The sequence below is a fragment of the Adiantum capillus-veneris genome, chromosome 26 (genome assembly GCF_014529385.1).
Source record: "Adiantum capillus-veneris isolate H3 chromosome 26, ASM1452938v2, whole genome shotgun sequence".
NCBI lineage: Eukaryota > Viridiplantae > Streptophyta > Polypodiopsida > Polypodiales > Pteridaceae > Adiantum > Adiantum capillus-veneris.
The window spans coordinates 67,449,953-67,451,746 of NC_140956.1; the positions used below are offsets into that span (position 1 = coordinate 67,449,953).

Consider the following 1,794-nt stretch of genomic DNA (forward strand, 5'->3'; position numbering starts at 1 on the left):
ACTTTTTTTAGGCTAATGGACATGTTCTTTTTTATTTGTAGTCTAAGTGCTTTTGCTGGCACACTGGCAACAATGGTCAATGTTGAGGGAGCCATTTGGACGAGCATCTAGCTTCCTTAACTCTTTCTCGGCTTGAAAATTGCAACTTTAATGTGTACCTATTGTACCTGCAGGTGCAGCCAGAGAGAGAGAGAGAGAGAGAGAGAGAGAGAGAGAGAGAGAGAGAGAGAGAGAGAGAGAGAGATGAATGTGTGTCTGTTTTTGTCTTCTTGGGGAGAGTGAGACATTGTGAGTGTGTGTTGAACTTTGAACGCGACCATGGCTTGTACGAGCTCTCTTACTTTCTCGCTGAATTTTTCTAAGAATGGTGTTGATAAGCCATCCAATGGTATTATTACCTTTTTGCTTACAAGGCACATGGATATGGACCTTTACATTGTCATACATGTTTTTGCCCATAACAAAGGAAGGCCGAGACTCTGAAGCCCAACTTGCATGGTTTACCTTGGTATCCAATCTTCCACATCCTTTTCAATACTCTAACTAGCATGAACCTGTGCTTTCTCTGTGTCAAAATTCTCAGCATGAACCAATACATCGTTGGAGGGATGGCCGAGGTAGCTTCGAGGAGGGTTGAGATTCCTCACATGATCCACATTGATCTCCTTGGACACCATGGGAATCATGAGAGATGGGGTTTTCTTTAATTTCCTAGATTTTCTTCTGGAGCTGAGCATAGCGTCACAAGAAAAAGATGAGAAAAATTAAACCTCCAACGCCGATGTCAATCACTACTTAAAGCTTGCGCCCAAAACTGATGCCGTTTTTGACAGCTGCGTTTCTAGGAAGCCTCTTTTCACCAGGCAGAGACGAGAATGATAGTGACAAGGGTGGAAGTAGCTGAATGAATTGCTCAGTTGAGGCTTGAACTATGTACGGCAGAATGATGGAGCTCAAGCTTGTGCTATGCACGACAAAATGATGGAGCTCAGGTTGAAGAGAGGGAGCTCAGGTCACCAGCGTCATCAGGTCAAAGACAGGGAGCTGCACGGCAGAATGATGGAGTTCAAGCTTGCGCTATGCACGACAGGATGATGGAGCTCAGGTCACCAGCGTCATCAGGTCAAAGAGAGGGAGCTGCAATTAGGAGCCGATAGAGTAATAATAGTAGTTGATTGCAGAGTCCTGAGAGATCACGCATAACTAATTTTGCTCCCAAGTTATCATGTTCTAGCGGTTGTCTGCTTCTGCTGGCTTTCATAGGGGGACTCACCAGACATATGAGGGAATGCATAACGGTCCCCACCATAAGCCTCTTGTAGAGCATGGCATCGATCATTGGGGTGGATGCGCTGCAGATTCTGGCAGCATCGTTGGCTAGGTCTCCGGCCTCGTTCTTGCTGGCCTCCGTGCTGCTCCATAAAATCCTCGCATGCCTGGAGACGCATGCGCCAGTCGCTTTCCCGGCTAGCAGCGGCAGTGCTTGCTGCGATGTGAACCAGCAGCACGAGCAGCAAGGCCGTTGATGTCATTTTGCAGGCCATATTGCTGGCTTCTAGCTGGCAGCAAGCACCCCGTACGTATGTATGCGTAGAGATCAGTAACTAGGTAAGTGCAGGATGGGAAAATGGTGGTATGAGGGCGCTGTATTTATAACTGCGTAAAAATTTCATGCATGCAATGTAGCGTGGGTTGTTTCCATATAATTGGCTGATGATAATGGGCCTAGCCCCGCCCCCCTCCACTTTGTCTCTACCCTGTGAAACGTGTTGAAACCACCGGCGCGGACTGGTT

At 47.3% G+C, this 1,794-nt stretch overlaps 1 protein-coding gene across 1 annotated transcript; it reads right to left on the reverse strand.

The window, feature by feature from the left end:
* Nucleotides 1-1,223: 1,223 nt before the first annotated feature.
* Nucleotides 1,224-1,532, reverse strand: LOC147423607 (uncharacterized). The gene has a single exon (XM_086502145.1). It carries the CDS (start codon nucleotides 1,530-1,532, stop codon nucleotides 1,224-1,226), a length of 309 nt encoding a protein of 102 aa, XP_086358271.1.
* Nucleotides 1,533-1,794: the final 262 nt, after the last annotated feature.